This window comes from Nyctibius grandis, chromosome 12 (assembly GCF_013368605.1).
Source record: "Nyctibius grandis isolate bNycGra1 chromosome 12, bNycGra1.pri, whole genome shotgun sequence".
NCBI classification, from domain to species: Eukaryota; Metazoa; Chordata; class Aves; order Nyctibiiformes; family Nyctibiidae; genus Nyctibius; species Nyctibius grandis.
In genome coordinates, this window is record NC_090669.1 from 10,689,217 (window position 1) to 10,708,353 (window position 19,137).

Here is a 19,137-nt window from a genome sequence, read left to right on the forward strand (position 1 = left end):
AATTTAAAAAAACAAGTCTTGAAACACAGAACAAGTTTCAGAGCACTTGTAGTAGTAAAAAAGCTCTGGCTATTCTAGTTTTTCCAAAAAGAAAGAATATTAAGACCTTGAAATTATGAAAGGACTACCCTGACATAAGTTTTGGGTAAGATTAGAGAATGAATTTGTTAACTAATTAAGAGTCGGTAGCATAGTTGATTCAATTTTATTTCATGAAAGTTTTATCAAGTTTCTCACTTTCTCTCAAGGCTTGTGAAAGTAGATTGTTCTATGTAACAATCCCTCCACCAAAAAAACACAGTATACAGAGATGAAATGGCACATAAACTGGTGGTTTCACAACAGTCCTTTCAGCTCAATCTATTTGGTATTTCACTGTTATTTGGAAGAGTATATAAAAATCACTGTGGATAAAATTTACTAATGGCACAAAAACGGTGAGATGCTAAAATCACGGGGAGACACTGATTAGTCACTCAGTCGAGTGGGCTCTTTTCAACAATATGAATTTTAAATCAGCAAAATGTAAAGGAACAAATACTAGAGGCGTTGGTGAACTGGGCCTGGGGTTATGGTAGAGAAGCAAAGGAATATGAACTGTTATTTGATTGCTGTAGCTATGGACGTAAACACAGTCTTGGACTGTATAAGATTAATGTCAAGTTGAAATTTCATTGAAGCTTTAGTGGGTACCCATAATTTAAAAGAACACAGAAAAACTGGGAAGAGTGTTCCACTCAAGAGTGAGAGAAGGTGGAGAGGTGACTGGTTTGCCATCTGCAAGTACCTTCCTTAGGGAATAGATTTTTTAAGAAATCTGTTTTAACCTAGCAGGGAAAAATGTGGCAATGTTCAGTAGTAGGAAGCAGACTTGGGACAAATTCAAGCTAGAAATGAGGCATGCATTTTGAGTAGTGAAAATACGTAACCAGTCAGTTTACCTAGGGACATGTTGGATTCTTCTTTATTGCTGTGGTTGAGACAGAATATGTTTAAACTAAAACAAGTAAGTTTTGTTTTGAATTGTAGTTATGATTTGATGCAGGAATTATCATGTTGAGGGTCTTTGGCCTGTGTTGTACAGCAGATCAGACTAGATGATCATAATTGTCCCTTCTGGCCTTAAAATCTGTAAATGTATTTATAATCTGGCTGTGGTCTCCTTGCACAGCCTGTGGCAGATAATTCCTATGACTGGTATGATCAGATTGCATTCTGAGCAGGACTGGTGATAGCTTGCATAGATTATACATCTGTGTTGTTTATACAACCTACTGTACAAATAGATGTGTTTCTACTGGGCAACACGTCTGTTTCCACTTATCTACCAAGCTTTTGTGCAGATTTTACAAGCAGCACTGAATTTTTATTGTTTTACTGTATATATAAAATAGTTCTTGTGAGATGTCTTGTGTCTTGTAAACCAGAGCAATAGATAGATCAGAACTGTGATTATGTTGCCCAGATAAATTATTCTCTATAAGATTTTTTTTTTTTTTTTTTTTAGTTATTGTACACACTGGAATATTCTCTCCTTCTGCTCCATTGTGAAAAGGTTTGCAGGGGTGCAAACAGGGCCAGAGAATTAGCAAGATCAGGACGGTCATTGCCTTTGTGAACAATGAAAAATGACTCTTGGATATGAAATGCAGAAAATTATTTTGAAAAAGTCATGTTCCCTCACTCCTACACGGCAACGTTAATTTATGTGAACTGATATTAAGTGTTAAATAACTCATCCAGACACTGCTCTTGGCAATATTACCAGGATAGTCATTATACTAGGATGAATTCTCTGAAACTTTTCCTCAAAGTATGAGATAGAAACAGGTTGTCTTCTAACAAGAATCATAGCCTACCTCTCTTGTCCCCTGTAGTATTCTTTGGACGTATACTATTTCAATTGCTGGTAGAGTCCTGGAAATTAGGGGTCCTTTGAGATTTTCCATCGAAACTGGCCTGGTTTTTGGTTAGTTTGGTTGAGGTTAGGTTGGGCTTTTTCCCACAGCAGCTTATAACACTGCTTTGTCATTTGTACAGGGACTTAGATGGGCCATAGCTGGTTGTTAATTTGAATGGATGAAATAACATTTAAATATCTGCACAATTACCGAATTTAGGAAATACTGACATACTAAATTTGAAAGATTCAAAGATGATTTACTCCATCCTACTCACTTCTCCCAGTGCCTACCCTCGAAATAGTAGCAGTTAAGATTGCTTTGAAGTAAACTAATCACTGCCAATATTTGGATCTAAAAGAGAAGAGAGAGGTTTTGAATAGTTCCCTTTGAACAATGTTATTTGGCCAGTCCTGTATTGTAAAGGTGGCACAGCGTGTTGCTACATGTTGAGTCCAATTTCAGACCTTCAGTTTAGATCTCATTTCTATCCATGCAAGAGGTGGGAGCACTGCAGAGGCAGTGTACCGAGGCTAGGAGAGATTTGAACTTTTTATCACACTCTCTCAGTCAGTGTCTTCTTTCAGTCCAACGCTTATGGCGTTCGTGGCACGCTGTGTCCAGATCTCCTCTGCTGAAAGGAAGCTCACTCAGTGGAGAAGCCTTTGAGCAGAAAATATAACGACTTCAAGACTTAGCAATTCAGAATAATAGTATGTTGTTGTGCCCGGTGCTTTAGACTGAAGGTACTTTAGAAGTACAAAATATTACTAGTATTTCCTCTAGTGAGCATATCTTAACTCGCTTATAGCCATTTTTGCACATACTTTTTGCTTTGAAGAGCTCCTGCATGTTTTTAGCAACATCAGTGCAGCCTACATTGCAAACTTTTCCTCCTCCCTGCAGAAGTAGTTATCCAATGGTTGACATAGCACCTGTGATGCTGGGACACACTTTTTAATGGTGTCACTTGATGTGCAATGCAAACACACACTGCACTATCATTAGAATAAAAGGAAGTGCTCGATATAATTGTGTTAAACATTTCCGTAAAGGCATAGGGGATGCTGAGGAAGAGCTTTTCAATTAAGAGGAGTGAAAACTCAAAAGTGAGAGCATTTAACCTTATAAAGTCTGGTATTTGTTTTTCACCAGTCTGATTACTTCTTAGGCAACACTTGAAATACCTAAGTTGTGTCAGACGTCACTAGTGACTGTTGACAGTAGCTGGTGGTACAAACATCAGAATAACAGAAAACGGCTCAAAAATATTGCAGTATGTACATGCTGTAAAAACAGCATTAATATTTGTCCATGTTCTGACTGGCAGCACAGCTGTCAGAATTTGCATGCTCCCAAACAGCCCTGCAGAAGTCATAGAATCATAGAATCGTTTTGGTTGGAAAGGACCTTTAAGATCATCAAGTCCAACCGTTAACCCAGCACTGCCAAGTCCGCCACTAAACCATGTCCCTAAATGCAAACAAATAGACAGCCAGTGTCTGCTGTCCCCTTATCCCTACCCTACAACGCCTGTGATGGGTGTGTGTGTGCTCAGACTCCCACCCAAGACCAGGGAAGCCCAGACAGACCTGATCCATCTCAGTTTAGTGATTCTTGCACGTCAGTAGGAACTGCTTGCTTTTGCACAACTCCCACTGAAGTGCAGCCACTACTTCTCATTGGTGGAGTGCAAGAACTTAATTAGGTGATTGTGGAAGACTTGGAAGTTGCACTGAAATGTTTAAATCTGATTTCTTCTTTTAAGCTGTGTGGACCCAAGCCTAAAGCAAGAACCATGCTAGTTACTACCTCTTCCTCTGCTGAACACCTCTTGTTTGAGGTGCTGCACTTTTCTCTTCTAAAAAGATTGATTAATGTGGTTGCTGTAAAGCTCTCATGTCTCACCGTTTAGCTTTAGGATTACATTATGGATTTAGAATTGCCACTGCTCGTAATTTACTTCAGCCCCGTCTGAATTGCAGCACGTATCCAGCTAGTGTTCATGGTCAGTGAGCCTGCTCGCACAGTGCTATATGGGCATTTGAGTGTTCTGGTGTTGTATCTCATTAGTAAATTCCTGCGATCAGTGAGAGGAGCAGCTTCCCAAGTATTTACCAGCCTTTCAATTGAGCCTGTAGCTTAAATAACAAAAGTTTGAAAGCCTTTGAATTTTGTTTAAGCAGATTTTGAGGTTATTTGAAAAAGGGTAACTTTCCAGCTGCTTTGGTGAACTACATAATATTATATAGCATTTTTACTGTGGAGGAAGTTTTCAAAACAAGTATTTCCATTATATCATTTGGAGAAGGCTTGCCTTTGTCTTTTGGATCACTTGGGAAAAAAGCTACTTAGAGAAAACAGTTTCTTCTTGTTGAGCCCCCTCATAGAAATAATTGCCAATATTGACAGCTCGCAGATCTTGCAGATTCCTGTCACTTTCAGTGAGGATTTCCATACTTCTTCCTTTAAAAGGAACTCTGCATAGCTAACAAGTGCTCTGCAAAAATTTAGATGTACATTTGCTTAGATGTACATTCTTTTTTGATATGTCTTTATGATTGTATGTGAATATTTATTATACATGTAATATCTTCTACCTCTTTGAAAGTATAGGAAGAACAATAAAAGTTTAGTGTGGGCTTCAAATATATATTTAATTCATGAAAATCATCTTATATGTTTTAAAACTCTATTTAAGCTAAGCCTAGAAAAGCACTTATGGTAGGTAAATTACATGTTTTACTACTTGAGCATTAGAAATGCCATTAGTACAAATTTAAAGGACTGCAAAAACCAGTAGATAATGCTAATTTCAAATACAGAAACTAAATATATTTCGTACTTTTTTATTACTCGATTTCTTTTTTATTTTATTGACTACTTTTTATTTTAACTATATGTTCTTACATGCTGCAATCATAATGTGGTGTAATGATATTAATATTTTATAGAATCTGTATTTATAGTTCTTTATTTAGAAACAATGCAGTAGGTCTGCAGATCTTTGAATCCTTCTGGAATGGTGCCCTCCAAATAATGATAAATTACTTGTGCAGTATGCCATTTGCTAATTATATCCATGATTTACTGCAGAGCAAGACTTAAATCATTCATTTCAGTCTTGCGTAACAGTGCCATAAAATTTTTAGGTTTAAAAATGGTTTCCATGTGTATAATTTAAACAAATTTTAGAGCAATTGTATACACAAAATATTGCAACCATCCATTTGTTACATTCTTTGTCTCTCTTTTTTTTTAAACTTGTACTTTTAATGATTACTGTGGTTGAAATTGTTATGCTTCATTTTCATAATCATAGCTTTTAATTCTACAACAGTTTTCTACATGTTAGATTAAGAAAAAGATGGCTAATTGTGTGTAGATACCATGTCATTCCTGAATAGCCCCACATTCTGGAAACCCATTTTAGAAATATTCAGTTTATGAATTAGTCTTCAATTAAAGGCATTTCTTTTTTAAAAAGGAATTATTAGCTCTAAGATCTTCTTGTTTTCAAGCAGCTAATGTTGTCTTTTTTTTTCTTCACTCATCCGTACACCAAAGTGCAGTTGACTCTCTTTATATTTTTCTCTTTATCCATACCTATAGGTGAGAAGCCTTACAAGTGTCCACATTGTGATTATGCTGGTACTCAGTCTGCATCCCTCAAATACCACTTGGAACGGCACCATCGGGAGCGACAGAATGGAGCAGGACCACTCTCTGGGCAGACTGCAAGTCAAGAACACAAAGATGAGACATCAAGTAAAAGTTCTGTGTTTATTAGACCAGATATATTGAGAGGAGCCTTCAAGGGGCTTCCTGGTATTGATTTCCGAAGTGGCATGGTCTCGCAGCAGTGGTCGTCAGGAATGCTGTCTTCTGGAGATCAGCAAGGACAAGCAGCTGGCATGTCATCTGAAGTATCTTCAGAAAATATGAAGGGTTCAGACATATCTTCCAAAGGAACACATTTCTCTGAACTTGGCCGTGCTTACCAGAACATGGTTGGGAATGGTGTGAACTTTCAAGGGTCTTTGCAAGCTTTCATGGACAGCTTTGTCCTAAGTTCTTTGAAGAAAGAAAAAGAAATGAAGGATAAAGCTCTCTCAGATCCACTTTCAACAAAAGCACTGAGCTCAGATGGTGGCGAGGAAAAGATAAATAGCAAGTCCTCACAGCGAAAAACAGAAAAGTCACAATACGAACCTCTTGACTTATCTGTAAGGCCAGATGCAGCCTCCCTTCCAGGTTCGTCTGTTACTGTGCAAGACAATATTGCTTGGCACGGCTGCTTATTTTGTTCCTTTACAACTTCATCTATGGAATTAATGGCTCTGCACCTCCAGGCCAATCACTTGGGCAAGGCTAAACGTAAAGACAACATCATAGGGAACAACAAAGACCAATCTAGAGAAGCTTCAGCCTCAGTTAATAAAGTGAGCTTGCTCTCCTCTTCTGTGCAGTCTAGCAAGGAGGCAGTAGTTTCAAACATGCTGAGCCAGCTGGACTCAGCTTCTGAGAAAATGACCCAAGGACAAAATAAAGAGACCTTGGGAGAGCAAAAGAGCACTGCCTGGCCCAGCCACATGGAATCCACTTTTTGTAATTTTACAACAGACTTCTATAAGCAGTTTGGTGTTTATCCTGGTGTTATTGGCACAGGAACACAAAATTCTTGCACCAGTAATGAATCCGAAATAAAAACACAATCCGAAGATGACCCAAATATTCTGCTCTCTGACTCGGTAAATAAAAGTGCTACTGATGACCTTTCCGACATAGCTTCATCTGAGGATATGGAATCTTCCAAGGAAGAAAACATTGAAGATGAGGACATTGACACAGAACCAGATATTATGAATAAGCAGTTGTCTGCCCTAAATAAAGAAAGCAATGAAGGAGGCGACAATATACAAAGTGCAGTCACCTCACAACCAACACAAGGGCTCGTATCACCACTGCCACAAGCGTCAGAAAAGCAGTGGCATGGTCAGAATCTTCTATCCTCCCATGAAACTGCACAAGGAGTGATGAAACCAGAACAAGTTCAGGGTCCACAGGTCCTGGAGAAGCAGATGAACATGTTGTCAGTCCTAAGAGCTTACAGCTCTGATGGCTTAGCAGCCTTTAATGGACTTGCAAGTAGCACAGCAACTAGTGGATGTATCAAGAGACCTGACTTGTGTGGTAAGTTTTAGACCTTCTTTTAGACCATTTCAGAAAACACTTGTGCAGAATCATGAAGCTGCTCTTTAAATATACTTAGTCATGTTTGTTAGTAATACATTTTTTTAAATGTTAAACCCTGTGGGCCAAATTCTAGTCTTGTATGTGGTCTACTCCATTGAAATCAGCAGTGCTGCATGCATATACAGGATTTTAGAAAGAACTTGCTTTTTAAAATAGAGTAGCAGCAATATAGACTATCTGTGCTAGTGGTATCTGAAGGGGATACTTACTGCTTTAGCTTACTCAAAGGAGGAAAAAGTTTGAAAAAATTTACATGGTAACTTGCAAACTTTTCAGTATTTTAATGTAAGTAAGAACCCAAGAAAAACACTGGATGCTTTGCCAAGCAAACCTTACTTTCTCTCTCTCTCTCTCTCTCTCTCTTTTTTTTAACTTTCTTTGAATTGGGGTGTGTTCAATTACCACAATATTAATGAAATCAAAGGCCAAGGAATGTGTCTACCTGTGGTGAAGAGCCTTTTTTTTTTTCTTTTCTTTCTCTCTCCTTTTTTTTTAATTATATTTTTCTGGTTTGTTTCAGTGGCACCCATACTGCAGTTGCCCCTGACTATTTTCACTATTCTAACTAGTGGTTGTACAAATTGTGATTTGCCTAATTAAGAATATGCCTCCGGGTAATTAAAAAACCAACACCCCACCAAACAAACAAAACCACCTTTTATCTTTATTAGTCTCTGATTTATAAAATTGCAGTTTTACTTCCTCATATCACACACGTTGTATTTGACAAAAATGAAAGTTAAATTGATTTGGAACAAATGGGAATGAGGATTTTTTTCTATTTATCTCCTATTTTGTCAGCATAGTTCTTATTTGAAAGAGATTTTAGAGTGTAAATCCTTTGAAAAACAGTATCACTTTAAAAAGCAGAGTCAGCAAAGGACACAAAAACGTCAGTAATGCTCGTTTCACTTAACCTTCAAACTAATCAGAAAACTCATTCTCAGAGCTGAAGATGCATACTAAAATGTGTTCAAGTTAAAAAAAAAATAAAAGAAAATGTGATCAACAGTTAAAAAGCCTGACAAAGTAAAAAGAAACCTTAAATCTGCAAACACTTAAGAGTGGTTACCCTGGTTAACTTAAGGTTCGTGGGAGCTTTGAGTTTACTAGAATAGTGTATGTGCTTAAAGCCATAACTCCTTCAGGCCCCTCTCTGCTTTTCCAAGTGCATTAGTTGATCTGATAAAAAAGTCTGCTTTCTCCTTACAAAGTTTATCATCTCACTTGTATTGTTAGAGCATTTTGGCTTCACAATATTGCCATTACTTAAACCAAATCACGCGCCCAAGTATCTGCATGGCCTTACTTGTAAACTTCCGAGTCTCAGTGCACTAGGAACCAATTCAGAAAGTTGGAAACATTTCCAGATTCTTCAAAATCAGCAGTTACATTACTGATACTTTGAAAATAGTTGATAGTTGATTTCATTTGTAGCTGGTAAAATCCTACTTGGATTTTTTTCCCCTCTCTCTTTGTGGAGTACAATCAACCAGTTAAAAAAAAAAAAAATACAGCGGAGAAATTACTCTCTAAACAAACAAGTAAAAAAATTGGAAAACTAAGATTAGTTGCTTTGTACAAAATATCTTTAAACTTCTTCCCAGACATAAGATTTTTAAAATAACAACAACAACAAAAACCCCTCTAACATTATTATTGAAATGAGGTCATGTTACTTCCATTAGTTTTTTGTTTCATCTTCCAATCAATTCAACAGACATTTTATGATGGCTTGAGTTTATATGATTTTACAGACCATATCCCTTTCACAAGCTCTGCCCAGTGATAATGGATTTGACTTGAAGTATGAAGAAAAAAAACACCAACAGAAGCTTGTCTGTTCTACTTTCTAAGCCATTTTTTAATGGAAAATGCAGTGCAAGTCCTCCTTTCTCCCCCCTCCAAAAATAGCTTTTTAAAATTCTTTACTGACATTCTATTGAGTGTTTGCAGAATATAAGTATTAAGGTTTACTATTTAAATATATTATTTCATTTTTTTCAATATCTCACAGCAAAAGTGGATGAGCATGAACAAGCCCTGTGTCAGTAGTTCTTTTTTTATTTGGTTGGCTTGGACACCGCCCACTTGAAAGTAGTGTTTTGGGGGAGTTTTCATTTTCTCAGTGACATTTTATACTGTGAAATCACACTCCATCTGTGCATGCTAGTGAGGGGAATCTCACCTGATGTTTCTGCACATGCAGATTAGCCATCAGGAGCACCCTGTTCGATTTATTAGCCTTCCTTCCCTCTTGCACAAAGCCCATGATCTTGGTCATGGTTCCCTTTGTTTCTCCAACTGCCTGAGAGATCAGAAAACTTGGGACCCACCTCCAGCATCTGATTCCAGGGCATGATGCTTGTATTCCTTTGTATTTTGGGAGACTCTGTGCATTTGCCCCTCTTTTTACAGCCAATGATGTGGGGGTTGTTGACATCTCAAGAGAGAACACTGATACGCTGGATACAGTCCTTGCACAATCAAAACAGCAAGGCGTGGTGCTCTTTCTGCAGTCAGAACACAGTGGAAATAAAATTAAAATAAAATATCTCAGCTTCGGTTAGCTGAGATTACATCTTTGATTGGCCATGCTAATTGAGTTGCATTTCTGGCTGCATAAAAACAAGCTGGGATTTTCCGTGATCCGTGTGGATCATTTTTAGTTGGCAGATTTTACCTTAAGATAATGGGTCAGTTTTTGAGCACAAATCTTGGCACGGAAAGGGTTTAATTTATAGAGAAGAATGCCACCAACTCACATTGTTGTTTTGGAAAGTCTCCACACATGGGGGAGGCAGTCCTCAGTTTCCCTGTATGTAGAATGAGAGAGACTGATGATGTACACATAATTCATATATGCTCCTATCATACTTCAGGCTGTAGGGAGGAGAGAACCACAATTACTGCAGAATACAGAAAGTTCCATGTCAAAATGCTGCTGAGAAAAATCACAAATTTTTGTCGTATTTCTCCTTTACATAGATAGCAGAATAGGAAAGAACAGAAAGAAAGAAAAAAATACCATTGATTAATTTAGAGTTACTCCTGACCTGTACTTGGTTTTGGAGGCTCAAATGACTATACCTAGGAGCATCTTGTTACTCTTCGCTACCACGCAGTTTCTAAGAAGGAGAGATGCCTTTCCTTGCTGCTTGACAGCCAGTAGCCCACTCCATGGCTTGGTAGCTGTCTTGAGCATCTGCGTAGTCTGCTTTCACAGCCCTTGCTCATTTGAGAAGTTATGCTTGGAGGTTCTAGACCTGCTTTGTATTTAAGTTTTGGAAGATCTGTTTTCCTTTCCATTTATGCTCTTCTCTTTCTCTGCTTGTCTTCCCATATACATGTGGTTGTATCGCAATAATGTTCTACCTCCTGTTCAAAGTCATTAATTTACACATGCTTTGTACAGCATCTATTTATGACAAGACTCTTTGCTTTACCTCTCTCCTCCCCTTTAAATTTTTCTGCTTTGTGTCTAAGACAGTAAAATTTCCCTACTTGCATCTTCTGCTTGGGAAGTACTTAGGCTTTTAAAGAAGAGCTGGTGGGCTACAGAACTATTGGCCAGAGATAGTCCTGGGTGTTAGCTGGTTGCTTAATGGGTTAGTGCTATTGAACTCACACTTAACGATGTCCAAAAGAATTAGTTCCATGTTGTATCTATAAATCTAATTTGCTTCCATTCATGCTTGCTTTGCTCTGCAATTAGTGCTGTTTTCTCCTGCATAGGCTCCACCCCATTATCACTTCTTTCACTGTATGAAAACAGGGCAGGGCCCTTCTCATGCATGGTAGCAGCTTTGGAGTTCTGATCCTGCAAAAGACTGAGCACTTTCCATTTCCTTTGGAGCAGAAAGCGTTCAACACTGCACAGAATTATTAAAATGTTCAGCATTGTAACTTTCTGAAATACCTTCCAAATGTGGAACTGCAGCACAGACAAGAGGGCTGGGCAAGGGGAAGATCAATTGTGGCAGATTATTACAGCTTTATTGTCACATAATTATAGTGCTCTACCCCAATGTTTAAATAGTGAATTTAGTTGTTGTAAATTGCTTATTGCCACAGGTGTCAAAACCAAAAAGATTATAATGCTAACCCCTTCAGAACTACCACCAACATATAAAACACAGAAAAAGATTTTTAATTGTTTGTGGTGGCTTCACTTGAATCCTTTATTGCAGCTCTTTTAAATTATAAAATCCATATTAAACAGAAGCAAAAGGCCAAGCTCTAGGACATCTACGAGGCACTGGAAGGTCATCTTACTGCAGCAAATCGTAGTACTCCTGCCCATTTAAAGTATCTTGTAATGCACTTAAGGAACCCAACATTTTGTCCTGATCTGCAGTTGAAGAAGTGACCAAAATATTCTTTTACTTCAAGGCAGAATGAAATGATATGGAAGTTTTACTGCAGACTTTTCTTTACCCCATTATGGTGATTTTGAAGAGGTTTCTTTAGTTGCAGTTAGGAGGTCCAAGGCCTGCTTTTAGTGTACGAACTGTACTGCTGAGCAGGAGATCAGCACCTCGGCCCTGTGCCTGGCTCTCAGCCGCACTTCTGGATGTCGCGGTGCCATTTGCATGGCAATATCAAACCAAACTCATATGGCTTGCTTCCTCTTTTTAATTAACTGGGAATGCCAGTGATCCAGTGAAGTTTGTGTTGCTGGATAAAAGGGCTGGTCTGTGAATAGCATTGTATTTGCCAAATGGTTCGCTAGTCATTTCAGTACAAACAAATGGATGGTGTCTGTAAGTCTGCAAACACTGTTGACATTTAGCCTTGTTTATGTTACTTTCCTTTTGCTGCATATTTTTGGCTAGAAAAGATACTGTCTGAATCAACATTGACTTCCTAAGCAGAAGCTAAGGACCCAGTCTTGCATCCCTCATTCTCCATGAGGGGGGACTACTTACATGACTAAGGATTGCAGAATCAGGTCTTATGTTTATTTGACTTTAAATTTCATTGCTATATTCATGTAATTTAATTTGATTGCATTTTGTTGCATCAGAAATTGGTCAGGTGATAAGTTCGGTATCACCGTTTTCTTTACTGTTGAAAACTTTTATTTCTTACCATTTTTCTTACTGCGGTGTAACATTCCCATTCCATTTATGTTTCTGGAAATTAACCCCTAAAATATCTGATACAGCCAAGTGCTGAGTACCTTCTATTCCCAGTGAAACTGGAGGCATTCAGTCCCTCCTAGCGCCAGATCTGAAAGGAGGATTGTGTTTGCAAAAGGCGGCCTTGGTATGTGCCTTGATATCAGACATCAGTGGCCAGCCGCACCAAGGCAAATCCCTAGCACAGAAAGGCTTTTCTTTTCTTTGCAGAGACAAAATAATGATGTAAGCTTAGAGCTGTATGATTTTACTCTAAGTTTCATCTCCCAAACAATGTATTCTTATTGTTTTTGTCATATCCAGGTCAAATTTAAATTATAATATAGGATTAGACAGAGGCATAGAGATGTTCCCAGGTCTTTCCAAAGTGAGACAATGCTCTGGTTTGTGTTTTGGTTCAGGAATATATATTCCTGTGTCTGAGGTATAGTATTTCCTATAACTACTCATAAACACAAACAATTCAGACATCCTTGTAAGGCAAAACTAAGTGTACGATTAATACCTATTATGAGGCCAATTTTAAACAATTAATTTGATGGCAATTATAATTTTATGTTACAGGCTTTCAGAAATAAATAACCAAATTCATCTTTGTAATCTAAGGAACTTAGGATATCTTTATGCGGAGATGATCTTGTTATGCACAGTATTGCATATCTGGAGTTTCTGAGGTTTGCTCCCACCTGTCTAGATACCTGTAGTACCAGGGATAAATAATTACCTGAGGCTTATTAATTGTTTCAGCAAAGAAAAAATACATACCTTAAGTGTAAGCATTAATACATGTACACACGATACATCCACAATATATAACAAACCATCATAATAGTACAAAAATAGAGGTCCTGATTATGTTCTGTTATTTATGTGTTTGGCAAGCTTAGGGAATGGACTTTAGTATGAGTGAAAATTCTCTTAACATTTTTAAGGTTATTTATTGTCATTTCTATTTGAGTTTTTAATGGTCCTGTATTTTGTAATGCTTTAGCAGGAAAAAATACTGTAGTTATCTTTTTTCATATTCTTTAAGCAATATTTCTAGCTTAATATATTGTGCCAGGTTTTCCAATATTAACCAAGAAAGACAGTAAAATTCAATGAACAGCACTCTGACATCCACAATTTAAAACCTGTGATTGAAGTGAAATGTGTAAACTTCTAGTGGGTTATCATGTGCTTTGGAATAGAGTATTGTTGGAAGTAATTAGAAAATATATTAAGGTTTCCTGGTAATGAAGGTATGTAAGTTTTAATAATTGTTGCTTTCTGAATAAGTGTCAAACTATATCTTTAAATGTATATGGAGTTACAAGTTAGGTCACTTCTGAATGGAATGTAAAACAATACTAAAATGCTTCAATAACTTATCTCAGTGTTGCTAATAAAAAAAAAGCTGTTAACCATTAGTGCAGTTTTGAGTCATTTTGTTAATTCATTCAAGAAAACTCTTTGAGAAACTGTTGTACCTTTTGGTAGACCAAAGACCACTCATGCAGTCCACAGTTGTTGATGCTTTGAGAGGCAAATGCTGCAAAGCTACTTGTTGGCCTTGTAAAGAGTATTTATTAAAAATGCAGTCTTCTAAGGAAGGAGTGGTGTGTCGTTAGAACAACGCCATGTATGGTTAGGCAGGTATGTGAGGGGGGGCATTAGACTTGTTTCCTCTGTCACAGAAAATGTCTTGGGAATGTGGGACTGTTTCTTCTCTGTCACTACTAAAATCCAGCAGAAATTTTTGTGGAGGCCACTGGGTTAAAAATGAGTAATGTGGGATGGATTAAGTGTGTAAGTATTAGTGCCTGGGTGCTTGGCCAGGGTGAGCTACATTTTTGGGTCCAGTCCTGCAGCTGGAAATGTAGCCTTAGTGAGTAATGGGTATACAACGTCTATCCCAGTGGAGAAATACCAGGAGCATACAGCCCATGAGTGATCTTTCTTGGTTAATCTTGCCTAGCCTTACATTAAGCCACAGTCTTCGATACTGCAGATGATAGAACTGAACTCTCCTTTTTGTTTCCCATGGAAAGAATGTGTGATAAGCGTCCTGAGAGTAGCCTCCCTCCTCAGACCTGCGTACGATTCACCCAAGATAAGGCAAGCATAGGAGAACAAGCAACCAGTTGCATCAGTCCCAGTAGTATCACTGAGGTCTATGGTAAGTGTTTCCAGGATAGGACCCATAAGAGGTGGCCTGTTTTTCGGTGCACCGCTGAGTATGCCATGGAAGCTAAAGGAAAACATGACTAGGGCTCCCAGTGTCACATCTTCATTAATACTGTCAAGTTTTGAATAGCATATTGGTACTTTTTATTTATTCCACCAAAACACCATGAGTCAGGACCTGACATTTTAGTGTTCTGTGTCATACTGAGAAAAATCTGTAGTTCAGCAGTAGGACAATGATATTATTTTGGAAGGACTAGAAATAATACAGCATTTGTGAGACAACTGTAACATTTATCCAGACTCAGTGTGAGATTGTTCTTCCTTTTATTTCGAGAGCACGTCCAAAAAAGTATCAACTAGGAGCAAAGAGGAAAAAAAAAAGACAAGAAAAAGTGGCAATTATGAATCCATTTAACCCCCATAGGGTATAATCTCATCTTGTGTAATACCACTGGCTGTTACATGCCTAAACTTCTATGCAGTGAGCTGTGAATATAGTCCTTATTGTCCTGTGGGCAATATGACTAAGGAAAAAATATCTCGGTAATACAATGGAGCATTTGTCTGAATGGCATAACCTAAGGTCTGTAGCATCAAATCTAAAGTTGTAATTATACAGCTGCAGTCACACCGCTCAAGTGAAGGCTGTGTCAGCACTTGTATTATATAAGAAATCCTGTTTTCAAGGGTTGGTGAGTCATATGCAATAAACATTTCTCACTAAACAATTGTTCTGGTTGTTCCGAAGTAACGTCTAGGTACGGGCCTTTCCCCAGTAGGATGTGGTCGTGTGTCCTGCAATATGCCATGGCGTAACTTAGCAGTTTATTTTGCTAATGAATGTATCTTTTCCGAGCTAGGAAATTACCTAGAAGGTTTGGGGGTTTGTGCATTTTTATTATTGTCAAAACATAAACTAGTGGAAAAAACACCAGGGTGGGTAAGGTCTGCACTAACAAGGTTTATAGCAGGTGAAACGTGTCTTTCTCAGAAATCCTAGAATTAGGAATTTTTTCCCAGTTTGTCATCCCCAATGTTGATTTAAGTTCTCAGACCTGAACACTTCCTTAGAAGACCTGGTCACAGTTTTATTTTTTGAGATGCCTTGGAATTGAGCCTTTCAAGCTCACGGTAACTGTTACTGCCATTTGAAGCAGCCGCACATTCGCTGGCAAGAAGCAGAGAGGAAAGAGGTTTATCTACAGCAGCACCACAGAGGTGAACTAGGAGCACTACGCATCCCTCCCACACGAGTGTAAAAGGAATACACTTAGGATTGAGACCAAAAACTGGAAAGCGCAACAATTTTCCTACTACATGAAATTTCTAGCTAGGTATGCTGCATGCAAGTGACCAGCTAATGGAAGCCCCTGCCCGGAGCGTTGCCATTTACAAACAGGTGCTCCTGAAGCCGCCCCCATGTCAGGCCCTTGCACCCCAGCCCGCCCCATTGTCCGTGGAGCGAGGCGCAGGCCAGCAAGTTTCTTTAAGCCGATCTCCTCTGATCCGGGGCGTCTGTAGTGCCGTTCCCTGCATAGAACAGCCATTGTTCAGTGCGCAGAGCAACAGTGGAGTAGAAAATAGCATGCCATGCTGGGGATCAGAGAAGGAATTGTTCCTTAATTATCTCTTACTGAAGGAAAAACCCAAGGCATATCCCAATATGTGCCGTGAATCTGGCAGAACATGAATCTTTTAAATAAGATTTTGGGAGGGGGCCTTACGTTCAGACGCTGGCAGCCCTCGCTCTTCATGCAGGTCTACCTGTGATTCACTCACTGACCATGGAAAAAAAAAGTTTTCCGCTTTGGGATCTCCATTGTGAAATGCAAAATAATAGTACTTACCTCCCTGGTAGGAGTGCTGTGAGGATAAATGAATTAATTAGTGGCTGTAAAGCACTTTGAAGATGAAGAACGTTATAGAAGTCCTCAGTGTATAAATGCTTCCTTCTCTGACATAACTACAGTAAGCTATAAAAATTTATTGAAAATAAACACACACTGAAAATGTGTTGGGTGTGTATATCCCTTCGATACCCCCGCAGCGTTCGTGAGCCCGACTTCCTGAGCAGCGCAGTGCGGCGAGCCCGGCGCTGAAACCCACCGTCGGCCTCAGCCCTCCCTGCGCCAAGCGCCGCGCTCAGGGGCTCTCAGCACCTCCAGGAGCTTTGCCATATTTTGGCCATAATGTCTTTCCACCAAATCCATGAGTTTTGACCTTAGGGCTCTTTGAAGTGCCAGCTGGGTTGGGCTGCCTTGAGGACCAAGGGCCTGCCGCGCTGTCTGCCACCATCCGACCCCTCCTTTTCGGCGTCAGTGCGATGCTCAGCGTTCGGTCTCTGCGGTGCTCGGCAGGTCTCGGCGTTCCTGCTCACACTTGTGATCTGGTGGCTGAACTGGCTGTTGTGTGGTTTTTAATTGAATAGCAGTGACTTCAGTTCGCTACTTGTAAGTTAAATTTTTTTATTGCCTGCCTTTTGACGTAACCGTCCTAGATTAGTCCTTGTTGCTTTGCTTATTTATTTTTCTTATTCAAGCCAGGGAGTGCGTTTGATCCCAAACAGCTCACATGTATAACAAGGCACCTTAAGAGGATGCAGGGAAGGAAAACCAACACTTCAGCCGTATAGAGGTGTGACATTTATCAAGAGATGTGTAAGAAAAGGTTTGTGCTTTGAAACGAACAGGTTAAAGATGAAATTCAGGATTTCTCGGGGACTGTCCTCAGTTCACAGCTGCCACGTAAATCAGTTTGTGGACCTTAGGAGAAAGGACCACATTACCCCTAATTGTGCCTTGTTTCACTTGTCCCTTTGCACAGCCAACCCTGTTCCAGTCTGTGCGCTTGCTTTTCTTTCAAATCCTTTCACGTCTTCCTGGCAAACCTGTTGCTGGTTCAGCCTGCCCGTTGGAGTGTGGAGGGGAGCATCAGCCTGCCCGTTGGAGCGCAGAGGGGTGCAGCGTGCTGCTCCTGCGGGTGCAGGTACCCCGCTGGCACGGGCTGGCGAGCCCCCAGCCCCGCTCCCCACCGCAGGCAGCTGAGGGGTCTGCTCTCCCTGCTGAGAGCTTGAAGAGGGTGACAGCTTTTTCCCAGCAAAGTCTGCTCCTGTGCCACGCTCACCCAGATGCCAAACACACCAAGGCGCATCACCGGCACGACCAGACATCCCCAAACTCTGACTGGCACCAACATGCACCCAGCGGTGCGGCTGATTTTTCCATCCCATAACATGAGAACTGTTTAATAACAGGAGGGTTTATGGGTGTATTCAGTAATCGTAATATAACTGTACGTTGGGGTGAAAAAGAAGAAAAACAAACCAGAAAAGCTTTCCCAAAGGATAGAGGTGGGAATCCCATTAACATGATGGCTCCCTCTTTAGTTGCCAAAATGATTGACAGCTGGGTAAGGTCAGAAGATGAAAACCAAGCCATGGGGGACAGAGCGGGGAGGGGGCCAATCAGTTGAATAAAAAACTGAGTGTCAGTGCTGGGGAAGGAGAAAACCGGCACTCCCACTAGAAAAATCCTCACCCTCTGCTCCCCTACTGTTTGTTTGGGGAAAATGCTGCAGCTTAATCAGAATTATTTACAAGATAATGGTCCATTGTTTGTAGTAAGACAGATGCTGTCTGTGGGAATTTGGTGGTTTATGCTCTACGCATTACAGTGCCATTGCTGTGTACAGATGGGATCACAGTGGTATTGTTGTTATCCACTTTTTGGAAATTTGGAGGATCCTTACTGTGAAAGGAGGATCCTTAAATAGAAAGAGTTTTCTCAGGCCCAGAACTGGGATTTCTCTTAAGGTAGAACTGTGTTTGTATATGTAGGGAAGAAGAAGAAAACAAGGTGGAAGCACTTTGCTTGAGACCTATAGCATGAAGGGTCCCTGGGCTGACCTTACGTGGTGGTGGTGGTGGACATGAATTCAACAGACGGATGGTCCTGTGTGCCTTTCCAAAGGCGAGGAGATACGTTCTGGTGGGATATGTTGATGCTCCCTCCTTTGCTGGTGGCTGGCAGGGTCCGTTGCTCAGAAAGTGGTATGAGAGGTACACAAACATGTCTGTGCGAGAGTAGGGCTTGTCTGCTGAGTAATTGTCCTCTGGTTGTGCCATTGCAATGCGTGGTGTTCCCTGCCGCCCTCCCCATGCTGCAAGTTAAACACTGAGTACTTCTACTTCACCAGAAAACTTCATCCTGATGATTTTGTGGGTGAAGCTGTGGGAAAGGAAAACTAGATTTTCACTGGATTCATACTGAAAAAAGAAAAACAAAAACCCAAAGAGAAAAATTCTATTTATCTGGATCAAATGCAAGATTTTTTTTTAAAAAAAATTTGTTTAATCCCAGCAGAAACTCTATTTCCATAATCATCCCCTTCTGGCCCAAGTAGAAAGTTCAATGTGGAGGCCTAGAGCTTGGCAAAGGGGAGAAGCCCGTGACATGCAGGTGGGTGACCCTGTGCCACGTGAGAATTGCTGTGTCCTGGAAGAATAGGGAGCTCTGGTAAGGCCAGTGGAGACGGCTGCCTCCGTCGGCATGCCCATCTCACCGACTGCCTGAGTCTGTCTCAGCAAAGCGCGGGCAACAGCAGCACCCACAGCTCTTTCCCATGACCCCGGGATGAGAGGACAAGGACCATGCCATGCAGAGCTCTGCGGT

The 19,137-nt window shown here is 40.0% G+C and overlaps 1 protein-coding gene across 1 annotated transcript in view; it reads left to right on the forward strand.

The window, feature by feature from the left end:
* ZNF536 (zinc finger protein 536) overlaps positions 1-16,895 on the forward strand; it is a 182,140-nt gene extending 165,245 nt beyond the window's left edge. Inside the window, exons 7-8 of the mRNA XM_068411592.1 lie at positions 5,514-7,094; positions 16,693-16,895. Of these exons, the coding sequence (XP_068267693.1) occupies positions 5,514-7,094; positions 16,693-16,895 (1,784 nt within the window). The remainder of the gene's footprint in view (positions 1-5,513; positions 7,095-16,692) is intronic.
* Positions 16,896-19,137: the final 2,242 nt, after the last annotated feature.